The 24,203-nt window shown below is 44.7% G+C and overlaps 1 protein-coding gene across 2 annotated transcripts in view; it reads left to right on the forward strand.

The window, feature by feature from the left end:
• The first annotated feature begins 3,151 nt into the window (after nucleotides 1-3,151).
• GPM6B (glycoprotein M6B) overlaps nucleotides 3,152-24,203 on the forward strand; it is a 148,647-nt gene continuing 127,595 nt past the window's right edge. Inside the window, exon 1 of one of the 2 annotated variants that reach the window (XM_056556262.1) lies at nucleotides 3,152-3,308. In XM_056556262.1, the coding sequence (XP_056412237.1) occupies nucleotides 3,305-3,308 (4 nt within the window). In that variant the 5' untranslated portion in view covers nucleotides 3,152-3,304. The remainder of the gene's footprint in view (nucleotides 3,309-24,203) is intronic. The other variant, XM_056556259.1, reaches the window with a different exon arrangement.

A 24,203-nucleotide genomic window follows, 5' to 3' on the forward strand; every position in this document is an offset into this window, starting at 1 on the left:
TTCACATGATGGAATTTCCGTGTGCAATTCGGCAGATTGATTTCTGCTACGCTGTGCACATGGCGGAAACATCATGTTTATTCTTTCTGCGGAGTCCACACGGAAATGCATTGCCCTCTATGAGACAGCGCATTTCCGAGCGGTCCTAGCACCGGCATGTTCTGCTGGCTTTCCACTGTTGGTCCGCACAGAAATTTTGGAATGTGTGGAAATTCCACCGTCTGAGCATAGCCTGAATGACTGGATGTAACTGCAGTGTAACCACTAATATAGTCTGCAGAGCCTGGTGGTATTATTAGGTCACTATGTGGTGGTCATGTTCTGGCGGAATTATTTGTCTGATGTATAGCGGTAATATTGGCCTTGGTAAGCTTGGATTGGTCCAGTAACAGTGTTGATATTTGTTCATTGTATACTGGTACAGTGACCCCTCGACCTACGATGGCCCCGACATACGATAATTTCAAAATGCGATGGCCTCTCAGAGGTCATCGCATGTTGAAGGCAGCATCAACATACGATGCTTTTGTATGTCGGGGCCATCGCATAAACGGCTATCCGGCAGCGCAGACTGCTTCAGCTGCCACCGGATAGCCGTTTACGGTGCTCCGTGCCCTTTGCTGACGATCACTTACCTGTCCTCGGGGCTCCGGCGCGTCCTCTTCGGGATCCCCTGCATCGTCGGCGCTCTCCATCGACATCATCACGTCGCTGCGCACGCCGTCCCGTCATCCAATAGGAGCGGCATGCGTAGCGACATGATGGCTGCGATGGAGAGCGCGGATGCCGGGGGACGCGGCGACGCGGCGCGTACAACTTCCTCTAGCAATGGTCTACAACCTGCGGACCTCCAGATGTTGCAAAACTACAACACCCAGCATGCCCGGACATACGATGGTTTCAACAAACGATGGTCCGTTTGGAACGGTTTACCATCGTATGTTGTGGGACCACTGTATAACTAAGGCCCCTTTCACACTAATGGTATGCTCCTGCACTCTGACACCCATTATTCAGCAATAACAGGTCATGAAAAAATGGATGAAATAACTGAATACAACAGATGATAACCGATGACCAATTTTGACGGACATTGGCCCAGATTTATCAAACTGTGCGAGAGAAAAAGTGGAGTGATTTTTCCACAGCAACCAATCACAGCTCAGCTAACAAGCTCTGGTAAAGTGAAAGCTGAGCTGTGATTGGTCGCTATGGGGAAATCACTCCACTTTTTCTCTCACACAGTTTGATAAATCTGGGCCATTCTGTCAATATAACGGACATGTGCCATTAGTTATCACCCGTCATGCACCGTTATAGTCCGTTATTTTATGTCCATTATTTTATTTCTATGTGACTTCCTGGTTGTGATACTGTACTGAGTTTGCTCAGTAGCAATAACGGATCATAACAGAGCATAAAAATTACGGACAATAATGGATGTCATTTGTGAACATCCGACACCCATAGACTTCAATGTTAAAATTTTAACGTCCGTTATTCCACCGTTATTTTTGACGGGACAAACATTAGTGCATGCGCAGTTATTTGCCCCGTCAAAATAACGGACTTTAGTCATAACGGTACATAACTGATGCTAAAGCATGGTCAAAAAATCCCATTGACATGAATGGGATTTTTTGATGGCGGTTTTATGGACTTTTACAGGAAGATAACAGTAGTGTGAAAGGGGCCTAATACATAGAAGTATAAAGTAGTATCATACATTAAAAAAACATTTGTATTGTAGCCTTTATATATTTGAGATGAAATGGATCGCAACCGGACCTGGTATCAGATGAGTATCTGCCCCCTCCCAATTAGGTATCTGGATCAGCATATGCTCGAGAGAAAGGAATCACTCTGACACGCAGTTCAGATAAATAATACTTCCTGTATTTTTAACAATTCCAAGGTTTTTTTTATAATCTTGTAACAATGGGCCGTGTGCAAAGCTATACGTCATGAATAAATGTCCTTGTGATTGGTTTCTTCCATCTGCAGGTGTTTCTCGTCCATCACATGGCCTTATCATTCAGGGTCACATGGCCTTAACATCCAGGGTCACATGGCCTTATCATCCAGGGTCACATGGCCTTATCATCCAGGGTCACATGGCCTTATCATCCAGGGTGTAGATCCTGCTTGGGCACCATCTTGAGACGATCTTTCATACTCGATGGAAGGGGGGGGGGGGAGGAGTGAGTTAGTGAGTGGCCATTATTTTAGCAAGTATCCACACATACGGTTCTGTACAGTTCCCATTGACTCCCAAATTAAAAAAAAAACGTATACAGGTTTTCACCCGGACCAAAAACCGTGTTGGGCTGTATTCAAACCTCATTTTCAGCCTACGGTTGCCGGATCCGGCTGGGGGAGGGGAAAACTGGGCGCTCCCGTACCCCAGCCGGACCGTTGCTGAAATCCATTTACATTTTTTACCCGTATTCGGTTTGTGACCCGACCTAAAACCATAGTATACTAAGGTTTTAGGTCCGGTCAGGAAACTGCATACGGGTCAAAAATTAGCCGATATGAGTCACCGTTTGACTCCGGTTGGCTCATTAAAGTAAATGGATTTCAGCGACGGTCCGGCTGGGGTACGGAAGCGCCCGGTTTTCCCCTCCCCAGCCGGAACCTGCAACCGTAGGCTGAAAACGAGGTGTGAATGCAGCTTTAGGCTACGGTTTTGGGTACGGGAAAAAAAACTGACAAAAACGTACAGGATGCAAAACGGACACAACCTGATGCATCTTTTAGCATAAGGAGAGTCAATACATACGGTTTTCAATACGGCTCCGTACGGTTTTCAAATTGAAAACGTTTACGGGAACTGTATTGCAAAAACGTTGTGTGAACCCAGACTATGACACTCATAATCAATCATACATGATAATAGATTAACACTGAGGAACATTAAACAACTCTGCACTGTTGTCCCCCATCCCTAGAGGAGATGGAGATCACGTGAACACATGGAAACAACCAAAGCCCTCACGTATCTCTCTCACAGACCGTGTGTGGAGTTTATCATAATGAACGGCTCTCGCTCCATAGTGACGTCATAGTCTCTAACTGCAGCAATCTCCGCCCCTCAGCTGGGCTCCGTGACATCACTGGCCCGCCTCCCCCTGCTCTGCAGAGCTTGTCAGGCAGCCCGGGCTACTACATCTCCAATGAAGTGAGAGCGAGGAGGAACATCTCCGTACTATCCTGACTGAACTCACAGGGACAAGCAAAGGAGGCACAGGACAGGGGACAAGCAAAGGAGGCACAGGACAGGAGACTAGGCACCGAGCACATCATGGGTAAGTGCTGTCTTGTGCTTCTAGACCCTTTCCTGTCTGAGAGCTTCACTGAATACTATATACACCCCTGCCCCCTCCTTTATTGAGGCTTTTCTAACTTTCCCAACTTTCCCACCAGTGCCTCCTGAAGGGGTATGTGCCAGGTGACAGGGTATCAGCAGACAATTCCACCATTCTCTACTGCAGTGTTTTCCAAACAGTGTGCCCCCAGCTGTTGCAAAACTACAACTCCCAGCATGCCCCGACAGCCTTCGGCTGTCGGGGCATGCTGGGAGTTGTAGTTTTGCCATAGCTGGCGATACACTGTTAGGAAAACACTGCTATACACTGACTGCACATTACCTGAAGTGCTAATTTCCTATTAAGCCTTGATTTAATATAGCTGGAGGCAGCAGTCCCTTGGGTACGACACATGACACATCCAAACTTCTTCTAGTGAAGTGATTCCCTTGGGTAACAATCTGATTTTCTCATTAACACTTAAAGGACTCTATAACATCCATGGTTATCTACTTTTAAGCTTTGATGTCTAAAAATGGGAATGTTGGGTTACATGGGGGTCACTTAAGCAATCTGCCATATAATCCTAATCTATCTAAGGTTGGGTTCACACCACGATTTTGCTATACGGTTTCATTAAAAAAAACGTATGCAACCGTACAGAAAACCGTGCCCATAGACTTACCATTCAAAACCGTATGCACCATAATGTATACGGTTGTCTACGTTTTTCAAACCATACAGTTTTTAACTTTTCTTTTTCCGGACAGAAAACCGTGGCCTACCACGGTTTTTGGTCCGGGTGAAAAAAAGTATACTTTTTTTTTTTCAACATGGGAGTCAATCGGAACAGTGTGTGCATACGGTTCCATGCGGTTTTTGACTTTGCACAGTTTTTTTTTTTTTCTTGGAATTTCAATCAAACAAGTGAAAATTTATTCATAATGGTGTGAAAAGTTAAAATAAAGTATACTCTTTTTTTTCTTAAAAAAAACGGATGCAACCAGACATAATTTTTCAAACCGTATGCACACATTTTAGTATACATACAGTTTAGGCAGGTTTTGAGGAATCCGTTTTTTTTATTAAAAACCTGATGTGAACCCATCCTAAGGCAGTGTTTCCCAACCAGGGTGCCTCCAGGTGTTGCAAAACTACAACTCCCAGAATGCCTGGACAGCCAAAGGCTGTCCAGGCATGCTGGGAGTTGTAGTTTTGCAACATCTGGAGGCACCCTGGTTGGGAAACACTGATTTAAGGGTTTTGAACATATCAGGGGGTATTTATCATTGTTATCTTTAGAAAGTAAGTTTTGTACTCAATGTATTTATTTATTTATTTATTTGCTTTGGTGGTGCGACAGATTTATCATACTATCACAGGGGTCGGTAAACTTGGTGCGCATAAGCGCAAAAAAAAACCAAAAAGGTTTTTACCTCAGAACACCTTTGCGACTTTTTGTGTGACTTTTTAAAAATTGCCCTGCAAAGGCATTTTTGTAAGCCAGGTCTGACTTGGCAACATGGCTTTGACTTGCGATATTTTGGAGGGGTTTGCGACTTTTATTGTATTTTTTTATGCCTACCTGCGACATTCGCACTTCATAAATTCGTGACCACCGCAATGTGATAAGTTACTTAAAGGAGCAGTCCAGTGGTGAAAAACTTAGGATAGGGGATAAGTTTCAGATCGCGGGGGGTCCGACCGCTGGGGACCCCCACGATCTCCTGTACGGTGCTCCGACAGCCCGCGGGAAGGGGGCGTGTTGACCACCGCACAAAGCGGATGCTGACACACCCCCTCAATACAACTCTATGGCAGAGCTGGAGCGCTGCCTTCAGCAATCTCCGGCTCTGCCATAGAGTTTTGAGAGGGCGTGTCGGCCGCCACTTAGCGCGTGTTGACCACCGGATGATCTGGCCAGCGAGTACAGGAGATCACGGGGGGGCCCCAGCGGTCGGACCCCCTGCGATCTGAAACGTATCCCCTATCCTTAGGATAGGGGATAAGTTTTTCACCACTGGACTACTCCTTTAAGGCAGTACTTTCTGCATACCTACAAAGTCGCAAAAAAATAAAATAAAATAAAAAAGTGTTTAGGCGCACGTGCGACATTTTGTACGCCAGGCGTAAGCAAAATAATAAAAGTTCTAAATGCAGTGATAAATCTCCCCCCATCCTGTCCACTATAGAGCTGAATGTAAACAGTGCCAGCCTAGAAGAGTGGCACCTGAGGTCAGCAATACAGAAAGTGTCAGGATTAGAGATGAGCGAACTTACAGTAAATTCGATTCGTCACAAACTTCTCGGCTCGGCAGTTGATGACTTATCCTGCATGAATGAGTTCAGCTTTCAGGTGCTCCGGTGGGCTAGAAAAGGTGGATACATTCCTAGGAAAGAGTCTCCTAGGACTGTATCCACCTTTTCCAGCCCATGGGAGCACCTGAAAGCTGAACTAATTTATGCAGGAAAAGTCATCAACTGCCGAGCCGAGAAGTTCGTGACGAATCGAATTTACTGTAAGTTCGCTCATCTCTAATTGCAATAGAGGTTTAAAATATATGCTGTATCTGTAGGATAGTATATATAATGAGACATCTATGTATACGTCATGTAGAGACCCATATTTCCTTTTTTCTCCTTTTATACTGGGTTCTGCCATGAGGGATACAAAGGGCTGGATATGTTTTGTTATTGTAATCCTATTATTACTAATATTCAGTGATTGTAATATAAATAGTAACAAGCTGATGTCATCCAGTGTGGGCCCGAATCCCATTCTTCTGCTTCCAAGAAGATGTTTCTGGTAGATTCTAGATGTCCCCTACAAGTGGTCTCTGTGCAGTCATTTAAAGCTGCTCCATGGAATTTCTCGACACAGCAGGTTTCTGACCAGTCCCTGATGCATTCATTGGGGCCCGATGTGACCCATTGTTTAAACAATGCCTTTTTTTTTTTTTTCTTTTGTCGGGGGGTCATAATTAAAGATGCGGTGTGACGTTGGAGGAGTCCACCTGCTGACAAGTGGAAATGGGATTAGTTATTCTGGGGGGCTGGGATGTGTTGCGGATTCAACTTTGTTACAATTGTGACATCATGTGTTTCATGGTAACTTTCTCTTATCATCCTAAAGCAATTTTCCCAACCTGGGTGCCTCCGGCTGTTGCAAAACTACAACTCCCAGCATTCCCGGACAGCCTTTGCCTGTGCGGGCATGCTGGGAGTTGTAGTTTTGCAACAGCCGGAGGCGCCCTATCCTAGAGCAAGGAATAAACTATCAAAATCTAGCCTGTGTACACACTCTTTTCCCCCTGTATTTTTTGCCAAAAAAAGGAAGTTTTTAATGGAAAAAGTTAGTATTTTTTCCTGACGGTTGATGTGTTTTTTTTTTTTTTTTGCCAAATTCTATTGTGCAATTTGCACATTTTTGGGACCAAAATAGCTCACAAATCATGCATAAAACATCTAAAACAGCTGCCAACGAAAATGAGTTTTTATTTCAGTTTATGGTTGTAAAATTGTAGTGAAAGAGAATTACCAGCCATTTTTTCCTTTTAAGCTCAATAGAATTCAGCACTGGAAAAAAAATCTTCAGTTGTATTTCTTTTTTTTTTTTTTTTTAAAGTGTGAAATGGCTTTTTTACGGAGCAAGAAACAGTTTACGGGTACATTCCCACATGGCGTATTTGCTGCGTATTTGCTGCTGCGTATTTTCTAACCCATTGACTTCAATGGGAAATAAAATATGCAGCAGCAAATAAGCAGCAAATACGCAGCAAAATACGCCAGGTGGGAATGTACCCTAAAACCCTGAGGGTGATTCTCAAAAACTGCTGTAATTTCTGTTCCAGGGATATTTTTCACCCTTTTTTTTTTTTTCTCCTCCTTTGAAAATGTGGTCGATACTTTTCGTACCACAATTTTGGCACAAAATTCTTTGAGAATCTCCTCCCTGTGTGTGAACATACATTAAATGTGAATATGAATAGTAGATATATGCTGCACTCTATTGGGGGTTACAAATAAAGGGTTATGGAATACAGAATTAAAAGACATAAACACAGCGCAACACATGTCCTCCAGTTAAAGGAGTAGTCCAGTGCTGAAATACTTATCCCCTATCCTAAGAATAGGGGATAAGTTTCAGATCGCGGGGGGTCCGACCGCTGGGGTCCCCCACGATTTCCTGTACGGGGCCCGGGCTCGCTGGCCAGATAGCGGGTGTCGACCACCGCACAAAGCGGCGGCCGACACGCCCCCTCAATACAGCGCTATGGCAGAGCCGGAGATTGTTGAAGGCAGCCGCCACTTAGTGCAGTGGTCAACACGCCCCTTCAGGAAATCGCGGGGAGATCGCGGGGGTCCTAGCGGTCGGACCCCTCACGATCTGAAACTTATCCCCTGTCCTTAGGATAGGGGATACGTTTTTCAGCACTGTATATCTCCTTTAAGGGTATGTTCACACTACGGAATTCTGCGAGCGGAATTCTGCAGTGTGAACTTAACATTAGTGTGAATGGGTCTCCGCAAGACCCATTCACACTGCGGAATTTCAGCGGCGCACATTTCCACCGCTGAAATTGTTACGCGCAAAGAAAGAACATGTTCATTCTTTGCGCGGAAGTCCGAGCACTGCATAGCCGTCATTGGTGACTGCGCAGTGCCGCACGGTCCTTCCGCCGCCGCCGGCTGCCAGTCTGAATCTCCGCTCGCTGAATTCAGCGAGCGGAGATTCCGTTCACACTGTAGTGTGAACATACCCTAAGTGTGGTACCACAACTCTGCTTTTTCAGTCAAACTGAGCTGCAATACCAAAGACAAACTGAGGAGAAGAGTGGCACTGTGTGGAAGGAAGCAGCAAGTTTTTTTCTAACCCTGGGAAAACCCTTTTTAAGTTTACTTCTGGCATGTCTGATGGAACATTATATCACCCTGTTAAAAGTTACATTTTTTTTGTATAGCGTGTTCTTACGGAACCATAATATGTCAAGGGGCTGTGAAGGGATCTGATGCGTACAATAAAACCACTGAATGGTTTTCCATATGTGGAGCTGTCCTAACAATTTGGTTTTGTCATCATAAGAAACAGCTGGATTTTAAAGCAGAATTGAAACAGAACTGCCATAGTTTTAGAACGGGGATCTCGAATAGCTTTTTGATAGTGAGCCAACACTTCTTCTTTCATAAAAGATAAACTCTGACTGAGAAACTACCTGATGGGAGGATATAGATGTAGCAGGGCTGAGTTTGTGCTTTTGTTGTGTTTTGTGGGTTTTCTATATATTAATTCAGTGTGTTATTGTGATACAGACTTGTTTTCTGTCCATTAAACATGTCATAATCTTTATCTATTTTAAATAAGCTGGGTTTATGTTACCAAATAGGCAATAAAGGGGGGTCTGAACCTACTCCCTTTGCTCTGTTAGGGTCCCAGCTGTTTGCTTTCATAACATCTGATTGTATTCAGACATTTACATAGGCTGTCCAGGAAACATTTTATTGGTCCAAACACTGTGTATAAGGCCACCTATTGACCCTAATGGGCTAAGTGTTTCTCAGGATGGAGTAAAGGTCAACTCAGAAGACCTACCACCTTATATTATGTCTCCTGATACATTGCTGTATGGATTTTATGTTGTCCTCTTCCCGGATTTTTTATTTAGATTCTGGCATTAGCAGCTTGCACACCACGTGCATGCTATACAGTTCCCGTATACGGTTTCAAGTTGAAAACCGTATGCATTGACTTAACATTGTAAACCGTATCTCAAACGCATCATCCGGTTTAGTCCGTTTTGCGTCTTATACTGTTTATTCAGTTTTTTCCTGTACCCAAAACTGTAGTCTACCACATTTTTTGGTCCGGGTGAAAAACCGTAAACGTTGTTTGTTTGTTTTTTTACATGGGAGTCAATGGGAACCGTATGTGCATACGGTTCCATCCGGTTTTCACCACTTTGTACAGTTTCTTTTTTTCTTGTAATTTCAATCAAACAAGTGAAACTTTATACAACATGGAGTGAAAAGTTCAAAATGTATACTTTTTTTTCTTAAAAAAAAAAAAACGGTTCAACTGGTCACCATTTTTCAAACCGTATACGTTTTTTAACCGTATACAGGTTGAAATTTGTACACGTTTTGATACAGTTCTAGTCAGGTTTTGTGGAATCCGTTTTTCATCAAAAACCTGATACGGGAACTGTATTGCAAAAACGTGGTGTGCATGCGCCCTTACGCAGTTCATCAGAGAGGTTTAGGAGTCAAGTAAACTGGATAGTAATGCTGAAGATAGTTCTAAATATTTTGCCCTGAAAGAATCCACAGCAGACTACTGTAGCGTAGCTGAGCTTGAAAATGTTGATGAATACCATACATACCGTACACAACTTCTTACTCCCCTGTAGTTCAATGAAAACTTGTAATAGTACAGAATAAGAGGAGGAGATTAATGTGAATGCTGGAATATTGCTGTGCTATATTTAGTGTTCTATTAGGCTATAGCTTTACTTCCACCTTTTAAAGGGGGTACTCCGCTGCTCAGCATTTGGAACAAACTGTTCCGAGCGCTGGAGCCGGCGCCAGGAACTTGTGACGTCTTTGCTCCACCCCCTCATGACGTCACACCCCACCCCCTCAATGCAAGTCTATGGGAGAGTGCGTGACGCCCCCTCCCATAGACTTGTATTGAGGGGCAGGGCATGACGGTTTGTTCCAAACACTGAGCAGCAGAGTACGACTTTTAAAGGGGTTCTCCGGTGCTTTGACATCTTATCCCTGATCGCGGGAGTCGCGCCACTTGGGACCCCCGTGATCTTGCACGCATCTACCCGTTTGTAATCAGTCCCCAGAGCGTGTTCCCGGCGACCACAGGGCCGGCGGTGTGTGATGTCACACCTCCGCCCCCGTGTGACTTCAAGCTCCGCCCCTCAATGCAAGCCTATGGGAGGGGGCATGACAGCTATCACGCCCCCTCCGGTAGGCTTGCATTGAGGGGCGGAGCGTGATGTCACACGCCGCTGGCCCTGTGGTCGCCGGTAATCAGACCCGGAGCGAACACGCTTCGGGGACTGATTACAAACGGGGTGCCGTGTGCAAGATCACGGGGGTCCCCAGCGGCGGGACTCCCGCGATCAGGCATCTTATCCCCTATCCTTTGGATAGGGGATAAGATGTCTAAGCACCGGAGAACCCCTTTAACTATTGAGCTACAGCTAAATTCTAAAGCAATACATGAGGCAGATTTGCTATTGCAAATGCACCAAAATTCTGGCATAATATGCACCAAAAAACTGTCTTGCATGACTTATGTTTTTAGACACTTTTTCTTAGCATCTGACAAAAGAGTGTGGCCTCTACAAAGCAGCTTCGCTTAAGATGCAACACCATGCTCCAAAAATCCACAAGACTCTGTTTTAGCCCACTAATAGTACTTTTAACCTTAGACTGGGCATGATACACTTTGATAAATCTGGTACTTTCTTAGACTAAGGGTGCGTTCACGCGAGCGGATTTTTGCAGCGTTTTTCGCTGTGGATCCACCACTGAAGGACCCTCTGTGTTCTGCCTTCACATGTGCCTGCTCGTAGTGGCAATACGCCGCTACGAGCAGACACAGTGCGAGTCGCCGCGCCCATGCGCAGTATACTCGCACATGACAGCAGCTCTCGGCCTGGCTCATTGAGCAAGGGGAGCGGCCGCGATGTGTGCGAGTACACCGCGCATGCGCTGCGACTCACACATCGTTTCAGTGTGTCTGCACGTAGCGGTGTATTGCCACTATGAGCAAGCACGTGAAGGCAGAATACAGAGGGTCCTTCAGTGGCGGATCCGCAGCGTAAAGTACGCTGTGGATCCGCTCGTGTGAACGCACCCTAATGCTAAGTTGACATCTGCATTGGAATGGCCTTAAATGAAATCTGCGACTGAGGCCAAACAGTTTAGTAAATCGGGCCCATTGAGTTGCATGCAATCTTATGGACTGCGGCCGTCAATTAATAGTAATCAATCAATAGTAATAGTAATCAATCAATTTTGTAGTACTATGAAAAAGTTAGAGTACATTAAACCTTAGGACCCTATTACACTGGCTAAATGCACTAATCTCTTAGGCTATGTTCACACTTCAAAACTGTGTGGACATTCCAGAGACTGTGGGTGGCGGCGCTAGGACTTCAAGGGAATGCGTTGTCTCATAGACGGCTAAGCATTCCGTGAGGGTTAAACATCTGGCATGAAAATTCCGCCATTTGCACAGTGCAGCAGAATGCTATTGAATACAATGGGACTTCTCCGAAATCTCCGGAAAATTCTGAGGTGTGAACATAGCCTCAGATCTGCACTCTTGTAAGCCTGTTACAAGTCTTGACTATCGTGGGGGCAGGGCTGCACGAATGATCACTGCTGCTTTCATGTAGCCTGTGCATCCCTTATTACACAAGACGATGTGCGCACAATGAGCGATGTTTTTTGACAGGTTAAAGCGGTAGTGTCGTTTGTATAAACTTTTGACATATAGACATTTTATTAGTTAGTTTGTATTGAGGGGGCGGGGCGTCATGTCATGAGCAGCGGATAACCCCTTTAAAGGGGTACTCCGCCCCTAGACATCTTCTCCCCTATCCAAAGGATAGGGGATAAGATGTCAGATCGCCACCGTCCCGCTGCTGAGGACCCCCGGGATTGCCGCTTCGGCACCCCACTGTCATTACTGCACAGAGCGAGTTCGCTCTTCACGTAATGACGGGCAGTACAGGGGCCAGAGCATCGTTACGTCACGGCTCCGCCCCTCGTGACATCACAGCCCGCCCCCCTCAATATGAGTCTATGGGAGGGGGTGTGGCGGTCGTCACGCCCCTTCCATAGACTTGTATTAAGGGGCAGGCCGTGATGTCACGATGGGCGGAGCCTTGACGTCACACTGCTCCGTCCCCTGTATCCCCCATCATTACGCACAGAGCGAACTCGCTCTGTGCAGTAATGACTGCGGGGTGCCGAAGCGGCAATCCCGGGGGTCCATAGCAGTGGGATAAGATGTCTAGGGGCGGAGTACCCCTTTAAGGCTGTGTTCACATGTTGCAGCTAAATACTGCTTGCATTTTGCCACGAAAGCACTGTAAAAATTGTACATTTTGCAGCAGTTTGCATAATCACGGTAGAACACTCCATTTTACAGAAATATCGATCATTCAATGCTAAAACGCATGTAGTAATTAGCTGTGGTACCACAAATAGACCACAACGTGTGAACACTGCCTATAGACAATTGCTAATTGAGCTGATCTGCAATTCCAGACACAGCCCATGGCAGAGAGTGGCACTGTTTCTAGCAACATCTAAAATGTATTTAATCTATTTTAATCCATTACTTCTGGTTACATACACTTAATAATTTAGCAATTCATTACTCGATTGCTTAAAATGAAAATGAGAGCTGCTTAGAAAGTAGGTTCAGTTCTTTTCCATTTAATGCTTCTCTTGGATTCTTTCTATTGTTTCCAAGCCCAACAGCTGTCTTTTATAGCAGCATATTAACATTAAGTGAGAGCTTGTGTTTCAAGGCTAGGGCTACAGATTCTGAGGTGAAGGCTGGAATAAGAGTCTTGACAACCATATCGCAGGTTAATATGATGAATCTAAAGAAATATAACCATCGAAATCCAATATGGTGAAATGTGGGTAGGCAAGCAGTAAAGCTGACTTGTTCAGAATTTAATCTGCCCACTTGTTCCATGGCATAATTTATAATCTAACCGCATGACACACTTACAAATTCCGGTCTAGTTGACTTATTTATTCTAAGGGTGTGTTGGCGCTATGTATGTTTCATGTTTTGAGGTTTCCAAGGAATTTTTGCCCAATACTGGCTTCACTTCTGCGGCTTTTTTCTTGTAATGTCAATTGTGAAAAGTATTACTTTTTGCTGAGTGTCTGAAAAGTACTGCAACCACAAAGTGATGTTATATAGTTACCAAACCACCTCAAATCTACCGTATAAGACACACTTTTTCTTCCCCAAAACTGGGGGGGGGGGAATTTGGTGCATCTTATACGGCAAATACATGTCATATCGCGGCGGTCCCTGTGGCCATCAATGGCCGGGGACCGCAGCTAATACAGGACATCAACGATCGTGGTGATGCCCTGTATTAACCCTTCAGACGCAGCGATCAAAGCTGACCGCCGCATCTGAAGCGAAAGTGACACTAACCCGGCTTCTCAGTGGGGCTGTTCAGGACCGCCGCTGTGAAATTGCGGCGTCCCAAACAGCTTACAGGACACCGGGAAGGACCTTACCTGCCTCCTCGGTGTCTGCTCCGTGCCGGGATCCCCTGCATAGCCGGCGCTCTCCTCCGTCGTCATCACGTCATTGTGCACGCCGTCCCGTCATCCAATAGGAGCGGCGTGCGTAGCGATGTGATGGTGGTGACGGAGTGCGAGCAGAGACGTTCCGGAGCGATGGGGAAACCCCAGGGACGCGGCGACAGCGATGGAGGGCGACATCCAGGGCAGTGGTGACGGGTCCGGAGCGGAGGGAACACGTGAGGATTACCTCCTATACCAGTGGTCTTCAACCTGCGTACCTCCAGATGTTGCAAAACTACAACTCCCGGCATGCCTGGACAGCCAACGGCTGTCCAGGCATGCTGGGAGTTGTAGTTTTGCAACATCTGGAGGTCCGCAGGTTGAAGATCACTGTCCTATACTTTACATTGTATTTGGTTCAGAATCTTTTTTTTTTTCTAGATTTTGCACCTTTAAAATTGTGTGCGTCTTATAGGGCGAAAAATATGGTAAATGTTTTGTTTGTCAGATAGAAGTGGTTTTGTCTCTACAAGCACTAATACATTTCTTATCTGCATCTCTGATACATACAAATATATATGAATAGGATTGTTCCACAGTCTGTAAGAGTAAATGGCTGGCGCATCTGAGAAGTGATCTCCAAATACTCCACCGCTCCACGTTGTAGCTGGACTAATGTGACTATGGCTGTTTAATCTGATTGTCTGCCTCAATTGTTTGTTTGAATGGATCTTGGCTTTTGTTCACCGCATGGTGTAACTCTCACAGCGGCTGGTCATGTGATGCCATTGTCCTGAATGAAAAAGTTCACATGGGAAACTGTCCGTTTGACAGGTTCTTTAACACTGCCACAACATAGCAGAATATACATTTGCGGAAGGTGCTGAACATTAATGCGTTGGCATCCTGGGCCATTAGTGCCCTTTCCCAGCTGGTTAACTGGTTACCAAAGAAATGTTTATGAATTTTTGAGCTAAGAAATTCTTTTTGGTAAAGTCACGTTGTCTGCAGATCCCCATTGGTGCATATCTCCTGACTTTGTACTGCCTTGCTTTAAGTTTAGCCAGCCATCAGAAGTATGAATTGAATTCTTTATTTCCATTAGCATATTTATTAATTATTTCACCATAGTTATAGCCAAAACAGAATCGAATTCCTATATCTCTTTAATATTTTGTTACTTTGAGGGGGGACCAATAGACTCATTTTCACTGCAAACAAAGTGCTGTCTGCTTATGCATTAGGAAGCTTTGTGAAACAAAAGCCTTTGTATTCGAGCAATAGACTATTAGATATATTGTAGTGTAATTTGTTGACGTGAATTACAATCTCTATACCAGCACTTGTAACCTGGTGCATCAGCAGATATGGCAACTAGAGATGAGCAAACTTACAGTAAATTCGATTTGTCACGAACTTCTCGGCTCGGCAGTTGATAACTTTTCCTGCATAAATGAGTTCAGCTTTCAGGTGCTCCCGTGGGCTGGAAAAGGTGGATACAGTCCTAGGAGACTCTTTCCTAGGACTGTATCCACCTTTCCAGCCCACTGGAGCACCTGAAAACTGAACTAATTTACGCAGGATAAGTCATCAACTGCCGAGCCGAGAAGTTCGTGACGAGTCGAATTTACTGTAAGTTCGCTCATCTCTATTGGCAACTATGCATCAGGGTTCCAGTTGTCCATACACATGCAGTATCTGACTGCACCAGCCACCAGTGTGGTTGACGGAACCTGTTTATTTCAGTAGGGAGAGGTGGAATAAGATGCTTGTCCGGTGTAGTGATGTATCTCCCATGGAACAAGGCATCAGACATGTTTAAGCCCATGCAGACTTTCTTGGCATTGGAAATGATTTTGATGCCTCCATACTCATTAGATCAGTGGAAATGCTGGCAATTTTATGCAGTTTCTATGGCCACCTTTACTCGGGCCCCTTTTTTACATTACACTTCAACAATTATGGACATTTATCAACGGGTTTAGTCAGGTTTTCTTTACTATAATTGTCGCAAAATTGTCGCAACTGCGACTACGTGATTTTTTTGTGTGACATTTTGACTGGAAAGCGAGAAAAGCAAGTTTTCCAAAACTTAACTACGTAGTAATAATTTTAAAATGGACTACGGGTAGTCAGGTATTTATTAACTGCGACAGTCGCAACTGCGCTAAAAAAGTCGCAACAAGGTTAAAAATTTACTAAATTTACTCCAGCTCAAACATGGAGCAGAAAAAGCTACTACCAAAGTAAAAAAGGAAAAATTGCTTACGTGAAAGAAAATTATCAACAGGCTGAAACCAGTTGATAAATACGTCACACATAAGCAAAAAAAAAGTAAGGAAAAATTACTAAAAAAAGGAATACATAAGCAAAGATTGATAAATGTCCCTCAATGTGTTTTCCATATTTTATTAGGAAAGTTTCTGTTACATATGCCCATGACCCCATTCACAAGATGAAAGCCAAAAGAGCATCTTTTTGGCCTTCCGTAAGCATCTATACATTGTGGTTGCCACACAGCACCCCTCCATACATCCACCCTCCACCATGTATTTTCAATAGAGAAAACAAAAGCATCGTGCATACTGACATCCACCTGCCATAGGGTATGTTCACACCCTGGATTTTTTGCGGAATGTCTACATGAAATATTCCACACAGACATTCTGCTGCAGCAGATTTCAATGGAATTCATTTCAATGGGATTCTGCTGTACTGTTCACATGGCAGAATTTCCATGCCAGACATTTTCTGCTGTGGAGTCCACAAGTAAATACGTTGCCATCTACAAGACAGCATAATTCCGAGCGGTCCTAGTGCCTGCCGGATCGGGCAACATTGCGGGGGTCCCCAGCTGCGGGACCCCCCGCGATCAGACATCTTATCCCTTTGGATAGGGGATAAGATGTCTTAGGGCCGGAGTATCCCCTTTAAATGCCTTTCCTCCTATGAAGACCTTTTTGTTTAGGAAACTTTGTGTCGCATAAATGAACCCTAGGTGGTAGTGAGGGAAATAGCAGGGTATCTTTAGTTGAAGAGAAACTTTAGGACTGGGGAGCTATAAGGGCCCTTTTACATGGCGGAATATCCGCCTGAAAAAATTCCAGGCAGATAGCCCACGGGAAGCGGGCGCCGGCACAACGAGCCGCCATTATAACCATTTGGAAATGTGCAGTCTCCATAGACAGCCATGCTTTTCTAAGTGGATACCAGTGAAAGAAGGAAAGTGTTCATTCTTTTAGCAGAACAAGGAAATTGAATTTCCACATCAGATGTTTCTGGAATAGAATTTCTATTTGGCCCGCCGAGGACATTTATCCGTCCCGCCGGGTGTTTTTGCCGCCACTGCCTAAGGACATCCCTGTGTGCCCAAAAGATGTTTTAACTCTCGGCGGCCCCGCGTTTACTTTAAAAATGCAAGGGCCACCGGGAGGTAGCTCACGCAGGGACGTCACTGATGTCCCGTGCGTGTGCCCATAGCAACGGAGCGCAGAGGAGGAGTAGTTTGAGGACCCCTGAGTTACATTATAACTTTATAGCATGTAGTGCACCATTGTGGCTTACAACCTATTAGTGACACCCATACTACTCGGCCAGGTGGGCTGCCCAGCATCTTATACAGTATGCACCCCTCAAAATATTGGCACAGTCAATTAGTCAGGATAGCTGATGAAGCGCTTAAGCTCGAAAGGCGTTGCATATTGGGAATAAATGACTGGTTTACCTGCTATCTGTGGTCTCTCAGCACATGAAGCAGTTCCACCTACTGGAGGTCGCTGGTTATAATTACAGTCAAAGGCCATGACATACAATGCCATACACAATCTCTCTTCTTCATACATCTCTGACCTGATCTCCCAATACCTCCCCAACGTAATCTCTGATCCTCTCAAGACCTCTGTCTGTGCCCTCCCCTCATCATTGCCCTATGAATGGCTTCTTTCCTAACTGATCACAGACAACCAACTGTCTCCCTCCCCTTGTAGATTGTAAGCCCTCGAAGGCAGGGCCCTCTCTTCCTCTATATCAGTCTGTCATTTACTGTTTGTTTATTATACTTGCATTTGTGTTACACTGTCATGGCCGTAAATGTTGGCACCCCTGAAATTTTTCTAGAAAATGAAGTATTTCTCGCAGAAAAGGATTGCAGTAACATGTTTTGCTATACACATGTTTATTCCCTTTGTGTGTATTGGAACTAAACCAAAAAGGGAGGAAAAAAAGCAAATTTGACATAATGTCACACCAAACTCCAAAAATGGGCTGGACAAAATTATTGGCACCCTTAACTTAATATTTCGTTGCACACCAAAAATAACCATCCGGTCTATCCTGCGTTGACACCTTTCGGCTAGGATTCCACTTGGTTTTTTTCCCAGCGTTTTTTTTCACTGAAAAAACCCCAGAAAAAAACGCCAGTGCAATTTCCTGCATCTGATGTTTTTCTGGCTTTTTTGCATTTTTTGTGAGTGAGTGTTCTAGTCACATCATTGTCCGGAGTACAGAGCAGAGATGCGAGCGCAGGAGAAAGCTGTTCTGCATCTCTGCAACAGAAAGGATGCTAGCAGTTGATGTCAAGAGTGATACCCGCTGTGATCTGTCCTTAACTGCAGGTACTACCACTCCCATCATGGAGTACGCTCTGCTCCATGTTGGGAGCTGTAGTACATGCATTAATAGACCGCAGCGAGTGTAACTTCTGACACATGTTGCGATCTGTCTATTAATGCAGGTACTACAGCTCCCAGCATTGAGCAGAGTGCGCTCCATGTTGGGAGTAGTAGTACCTGCAGTTAAAGGGGTATTCCAGGCCAAACCTTTTTTTTATATATCAACTGGCTCCGGAAACAGATTTGTACATTACTTCTATTAAAAAATCTTAATCCTTCCAATAGTTATTAGCTTCTGAAGTTGAGTTGTTGTTTTCTGTCTAACTGCTCTCTGATGACTCACGTCCCGGGAGCTGTGCAGTTCCTATGGGGATATTCTCCCATCATGCACAGCTCCCGGGACGTGACATCATCATTGAGCAGTTAGACAGAAAACTTCAGAAGCTAATAACTATTGGAAGGATTAAGATTTTTTAATAGAAGTAATTTACAAAGCTGTTTAACTTTCCGGAGCCAGTTGATATATGTTAAAAAAAGGTTTTGCCTGGAATACCCCTTTTAAGGAAAAAATCAAAGCGGATGTCACACACTACATTTTTATTATTGTCGGCTATATTTTTAGTGCCCTGCCTGCACACATAAATTGATCAAAAAAATTAATAAAAAATTAAGTTATAAAAAAGATAAATTTCGTTAAATACAATTTTTTTCCATTACTACTGTATCTTTTTATTTTTATTTTTTATGGTACCCTACGAAATTTTATAAAAAAAAGGTGTATCTATCACTTTTTTGATCGCTAAAGTCCAAAAGAGAATAAAAACTGTCTGAAAAACACTTCTATGGGAGAAAAACGCCATGATTTCAGGGAGAAAAACGCCATAGGCTCAACATGCTCTGATTTAGCAAAACCGCCAGGGAGTTGAAAAAGTGGGAAAACGTGGAAAAAGAATTTTGCGATTTCTTATTTACAGTTAACATCTGGCCGCAGCATTTTTTTGGCCGAAAAAACACCATGCAGCAGAATTGGCGTTTTTCTTGGCATTTTTTCCCCCCAAAAAACAAGTGGAATTCCAGCCTTCATCAATTTTTTTCTCTTCGGTCCATGCCCAGGGAGATTAGCTACAGTGCCATGGATTGCAAACTTCTTGATAATGTTGCGCACTGTGGACAAAGGCAAAGCTAGATCTCTGGAGATGGACTTGTAACCTTAACCCCTTCAGGACGGAGCCCATTTTGGCTTTAAAGGAGAAGTCTCACAGTAAACAATTGTTCAGCTTTTAGTGCAGAAGGTAAAGTTATACAGGTTTGTAAATCACTTCCATTACCAGTGCTGCTTAGAAACAAGCTTTATCTGCATTCTTCTGTCTGACAGGAAATTCAGCTGTTCCTGGTTTTCATGACTTTCGACCCCCTATTCAGGCTGTTATCAGCAGCATCCAGGGGCCGTGATGTGACAATTACCCAGAAAACCCCTGTGCTGCAGAGAGTTGCCTGAGCTCGGCCTTAGCCCCTCCCATCTGATGAATATTCACACTGTCCTCCCTCTGTTCTGCAGTGATTGGCTGAGCAGCACTGCCTATATGCCGGCTGATTCAGATCATAGTTCTCTCCCCTCTCCTTGCTAATGTTTTTACACTGATAACGGAGGAGAGGGAGCTGTCACACTGAGAATGGAGGGGAGGGAGAGTAGAATTGTCACACTGAGCACTGGGGAGAGGAGTGCAGGGCAGAGGAGGGGGGAGGTGATTGTGCCACTGTAAAGCTATTTCACTGAGAGGAGGAGGGGGAGGGAGTGATTTTACAGTGTAAAACTGCAGCTTCAACTCCAGGGTCCCTCTCTCTGAGCACTGAGATTACATTTTGTTTCCTCGTGGCCACCCTGCTGTATAGGGCTATGATTGGAGCTCAGTGTTATGTGGGAGTGGCTAACATAAGTTAGGGGTGGTAACAAGCGCTCTGCTCAGGCAGCTGAGAGCAGGAAATGTGAGCAGTGCATGCAGGGAAATGTAGTCTTTGAGATCACAGGCATAGCCACCATAACCAGGAAGTAACTGGAATGTATGAGCTGAATAGCCGGTGAATGGGGGGCGGAAAAAAAATCACAAACATGTCAGAGAGGTGGTAGGTGAACATACTATGGAATGGCTAGGTATCTTTTTTTTTTCTTTGCTGCATGGGATATCTTCTTTAAGGACCGGAGCGTTTTTTGCACATCTGACCACTGTCACTTTAAACATTAATAACTCTGGAATGCTTTTAGTTATCATTCTGATTCCGAGATTGTTTTTTCATAGTGGTAAATTTTTGTCGATACTTGCATCCTTTCTTGGTGAAAAATCCGTAAATTTGATGAAAAATTAGAAAATTTAGCATTTTTCTAACTTTGAAGCTCTCTACTTGTAAGGAAAATGGATATTACGAATACATTTTTTTTTTGGTTCACATATACAATATGTCTACTTTATGTTTGCATCATAAAATTGACAAGTTTTTACTTTTGGAAGACACCAGAGGGCTTCAACGGTCAGCAGCAATTTTCCGATTTTTCACAAAATTTTCAAACTCAGTATTTTTCAGGGACCAGTTCAGGTTTGAAGTGGATTTGAAGGGTCTTCATATTAGAAATACCCCATAAATGACCCCATTATAAAAAACTACACCCCCCAAAGTATTCAAAATGACATTCAGTCAGGGTTTTAACCTTTTAGGTGTTTCACAGGAATAGCAGCAAAGTGAAGGAGAAAATTCACAATCTTCATTTTTTATACTCACATGTTCTTGTAGACCCAATTTTTTAATTTTTACAAGGGGTAAAAGGACAAAATTTTTACTTGTATTTGTAGCCCAATTTCTCTCGAGTAAGCACATACCTCATATGTCTATGTAAAGTGTTCGGCGGGCGCAGTAGAGGGCTCAGAAGGGAAGGAGCGCAAGGGGATTTTGGAGAGTACGTTTTTCTGAAATGGTTTTTGGGGGGCATGTTACCTTTAGGAAGCCCTTATGGTGCCAGAACAGCAAAAAAAAAACACATGGCATACCATTTTGGAAACTAGACCCCTCGGGGAATGTAACATGGGATAAAGTGAACCTTAATACCCCACAGGTGTTTCACGACTTTTGCAAATGTAAAAAAAAAAAAAAAAATTTTACCTAAAATGCTTGTTTTCCCCCAAAAATTTTATTTTTAAAAAGGGTAATAGCAGAAAATACCCCTAAAAATTTGAAGCCCAATTTCTCCCGATTCAGAAAACACCCCATATGGGGGTGAAAAGTGCTCTGCTGGCGCACTACAGGTCTCGGAAGAGAAGGAGTCACATTTGGCTTTTTGAACGCAAATTTTTCTCTGGGGGCATGCCGCATTTAGGAAGCCCCTATGGTGCCAGGACAGCAAAAAAAAACCCACATGGCATACCATTTTGGAAACTAGACCCCTTGGGGAACGTAACAAGGGGTTAAGTGAACCTTTATACCCCACAGGTGTTTCACGACTTTTGCATATGTAAAAAAAAAAATTTTTTTTTACCTAAAATGCTTGGTTTCCCAAAAATTTAACATTTTTAAAAAGGGTAAAAGCAGAAAATACCCCCCAAAATTTGTAACACAATTTCTCCCGAGTACGGCGATACCCCATATGTGACCCTAAACTGTTGCCTTGAAATACGACAGGGCTCCAAAGTGAGAGCGCCATGCGCATTTGAGGCCTAAATTAGGGACTTGCATAGGGGTGGACATAGGGGTATTCTACGCCAGTGATTCCCAAACAGGGTGCCTCCAGCTGTTGCAAAACTCCCAGCATGCCTGGACAGTCAACGGCTGTCCGACAATACTGGGAGTTGTTTTGCAACAGCTGGAGGCTCCGTTCTGGAAACAGTGGCGTACCAGACGTTTTTCATTTTTATTGGGGAGGGGAGGGGGGCTGTGTAGGGGTATGTGTATATGTAGTGTTTTTTACTTTTTATTTTATTTTTTGTGTTAGTGTAGTGTAGTGTTTTTAGGGTACAGTCGCACGGGCGGGGGGTTCACAGTAGTTTCTCGCCTGCAATTTGAGCTGCAGCAGAAAGTTTGCGGCAGCTCAAATTTGCAGCCAGATACTTACTGTAATCCTCCGCCCATGTGAGTGTACCCTGTACGTTCACATTGTGGGGGACATCCAGCTGTTGCATAACTACAACTCCCAGCATGCCCGTTGGCTGTCGGTGACTGCTGAGAGTTGCAGTTTTGCAACAACTGTAGACACACTGGTTATGTATCACTGAGTTTGTGACCTAACTCAGTGTTTCACAACCAGTGTGCCTCCAGCTGTTGCAAAACTACAACTCCCAGCATGTACGGTGCATGGTGTACGGTGACTGCTGAGAGTTGTAGTTTGCAACAGCTGGAGGCACACCGGTCGTGAAACACTGAGTTAGGTAAAAAAGAACTCTGAGTTTCACAACCAGTGTGCCTTCAGCTGTTGCAAAACTACAACTCTCAGCAGTCACCGACAGCCAACGGGCATGCTGGGAGTTGTAGTTATGCAACCAGCAGATGCACCACTACAACTCCCAGCATGCACTTTAGCTGTTTGTGCAAGCTGGGAGTTGTAGTTAGACAACAGCTGAAGGTACACTTTTCCATAGAAAGAATGTGCCTCCAGCTGTTGCAAAACCATAAGTCCCAGCATGCCCATAAGGGAATGCTGGGAGTTGTGGTGGTCTGCCTCCTACTGTTGCATAACTACAGCTTCCAGCATGCCCTTTTTGCATGCTGGGAGCTGTTGCTAAGCAACAGCAGGAGGCTGTCACTCACCTCCAACGATCCAGACGCTGCAGGTCAGTCCCGCCGCCGCAGCTGCTCCTGGGGCCCCGATCCCAACAGGGGCGCCGGGGATCGGGGTCCCCAGCACCCGGGGTGCACGTCCCGCACCCGCTCACGTCCTCCAGAAGAGGGGCGGAGCGGGTGCGGGAGTGACACCCGCAGCAGGCGCCCTGATTGGTCGGCCGGTAATCCGGCCAACGAATCAGGGCAATCGTGAGGTGGCACCAGTGCCACCTCACCCCTGCAGGCTCTGGCTGTTCGGGGCCGTCAGAGACGGCCCCGAACAGCCAGTAATTCCGGGTCACCGGGTCACTGGAGACCCGATTGACCCGGTATCGCCGCAGATCACTGGACTGAATTGTCCAGCGATCTGCGGCGATCGCCGACATGGGGGGGCATAATGACCCCCCTGGGCGATATGCCGAGATGCCTGCTGAACGATTTCAGCAGGCATCCGGCTCCGGTCCCCAACCGGCTAGCGGTGGGGGCCGGAATTCCCACGGGTGTATGGATACGCCCTCGGTCCTTAAGGACTCGGGATCCAGGGCGTATCCATACGCCCTATGTCCTGAAGAGGTTAAGATTGTTGATATTCTCCACAATTTATGTTCTTAAGTCCTCAGACAGGTCTCTTCTCCTCTTTTTGTTGTCCATGCTTAGTGTCGCACTCAGACACACAATGCAAAGACTAAGTGAACTTCTCTCCTTTTTATCTGCTTTCAGGTGTGATTTTTATATTGCCCACACTTGTTACTTGCCCCAGGTAAGTTTAATGGAGCATCAGATGCTTGAAACAATCTTATTTTTCCACAATTTTGAAAGGGTGGCAATCATTTTGTCCAGCCCATTTTCGGAGTTTGGTGTGACTTTTTATTTTTTTTTTTTTTATTTCCCCCCCCCCCCCCCCTTTTTTATTTTTTTTGTTTAGTTCCAATACACACCAAGGAAATAAACATGTGTATAGCCAATCATGTTCCTGCAATCTATTTTGGTGAGAAATACTTAATTTCAGGGGTGCCAACATTTACTGCCATGACTGTATATATTTTATCCTCATACTATATGTACAGTACCCTGGAACTAAGGGCACTCCAAATAATAAATAAATAATTTAAATAAATACATAAATAAATGCTAAGGGGCACTGTTAAAGATTTTGCATTGGGGCCCAGCCGTAAGATAC

Source organism: Hyla sarda, chromosome 2 (genome assembly GCF_029499605.1).
Source record: "Hyla sarda isolate aHylSar1 chromosome 2, aHylSar1.hap1, whole genome shotgun sequence".
In the NCBI taxonomy this organism is placed as follows: Eukaryota; Metazoa; Chordata; class Amphibia; order Anura; family Hylidae; genus Hyla; species Hyla sarda.